Source organism: Glandiceps talaboti, chromosome 11, assembly GCF_964340395.1.
Source record: "Glandiceps talaboti chromosome 11, keGlaTala1.1, whole genome shotgun sequence".
Taxonomy (NCBI): Eukaryota; Metazoa; Hemichordata; class Enteropneusta; family Spengelidae; genus Glandiceps; species Glandiceps talaboti.
Window position 1 is genome coordinate 21,948,023 of NC_135559.1, and position 1,598 is coordinate 21,949,620.

Sequence of the window (1,598 nt, forward strand, 5' to 3'; positions counted from 1 at the left end):
ACACTTGCAAATCATTACCTGTGTGACGTCAAACAGGGCAGATCAAAAAACCCGTATCACCTCTGTTCTAGGGAACTTTTTTTTCTGTTCTCTGTTCCTGCCATTCTACTTTACAAACAAGTTATCGTAATAATTAATATGTAATTTTAAAACCGGAAAATGCACACATTACTTTAAATTCATCTTGGTGGGGGGGGGGGGGGGGGGCACGAGTCTGACACATAGAAGTACCTTTAGTTTTATTTAATAAATTGTATTCTATCTAAAAATCATGTACGATTATCGACAATTTCTATGTAGCAGCCGGTAAAAAGTCTAAAGCTTACTTCCGATTTTTCGTCTAGCTCAGAGATCCGAACTTATACATCCTGAGCCAATGCAATTAAAATGAACGAAAGTCGTATTCAGACAAAGTTTACTTAAATACATTTCAACAACTAATTTGATATTATACATGTACATCGCAAGGTTATAAACGATAAGTTTGGTTGAGAAACCACAGTACAATATATGACATGTATGTGAGTTTGACCTCGCAACATTGCGAGTTTTTTCCTTAATCAATTTTAACTGTTCTTTTGTTGGTTTTCAACAAACAAGCTTTTACTATGTTTTTCTGATTAATGAGTTAGGTCTAGCGAGTGCTTCCAGCCATTATACTGACCTTCTCTAACTAGTGTAAGCTTTTCATTACGTATTTACACGGGTTGCCCGGGCATTCACTAAGGTTACCGCTAGGTAGAAGTAACTCAGTAATGATTAACAAACTAGCCATAATAAAGCCAAAAAAAACCGTACCACCAGGTTTTTAAATCGTTACTTTATCACATGACACTTTGTGGGAAAAATGTTTTTTAGAGTAAAAAAGTAAACAATATGTATTTGTTAACAGACGGCAAAAAGTAAACAAAATAGTTATTTGTAAACAAACACAACCGTCGGCCATTTTCATGCCCGTGTGCTATTAGTCTGAGAACGTTCTCTTCCATCCAGCAATTGAACAGTTTTGGTTAGATTATTTACCATATTAAATAATATATAATATTGGTTTTAATTTGTTTGATTCACAGATATCGACAACGATGTATTCAGGAGTGACAGTGATTTGTTTGTGTGCCATAGCATTGGTGGTTGCAGACAATAGTGCTTCTAGCAGTAGCCAAGAGGTTAGTTATCTAGTCATTGTATATGGAGGAATTTCATCTATTTATGCTTTTAAATTAGATCTTGTACAGTGACTTTGCATAAAAGAGGGTTTTTTTTTTTGTTTTTTTTTAATTGCGGTTGTTCATCGTATCGTTGGCTTCGATACATTGATATCTATCGCTTCAGAAGCGCATTGATACAATTATTGTTGCTATTGGTTACACAGTGCTTTGATACATTCAATTGTATTGGTTCAGTAGGGCTTCATACTTGACATCAATTTCTATTGGTTAAGGTGTATATTGATACCATATGTCAATCTCTTTTGGTTAAGCTCTATTTTGATACCATACATCGATTTTTTTTTGGTGAAGCTGTACTTTGATACCATTCATCAGTTTCTATTGGTTAAGCAGTGCTTTGATAACATACATCAGTTTCTATTGGTTAAG

At 34.4% G+C, this 1,598-nt stretch overlaps 1 protein-coding gene across 1 annotated transcript in view; it reads left to right on the plus strand.

Moving 5' to 3' along the window:
* Positions 1-1,082: 1,082 nt before the first annotated feature.
* The window catches only part of LOC144442159 (salivary C-type lectin 2-like), a 6,917-nt gene continuing 6,401 nt past the window's right edge, over positions 1,083-1,598 (plus strand). The window contains exon 1 of the mRNA XM_078131426.1: positions 1,083-1,166. Within this exon, the coding sequence (XP_077987552.1) occupies positions 1,083-1,166 (84 nt within the window). The remainder of the gene's footprint in view (positions 1,167-1,598) is intronic.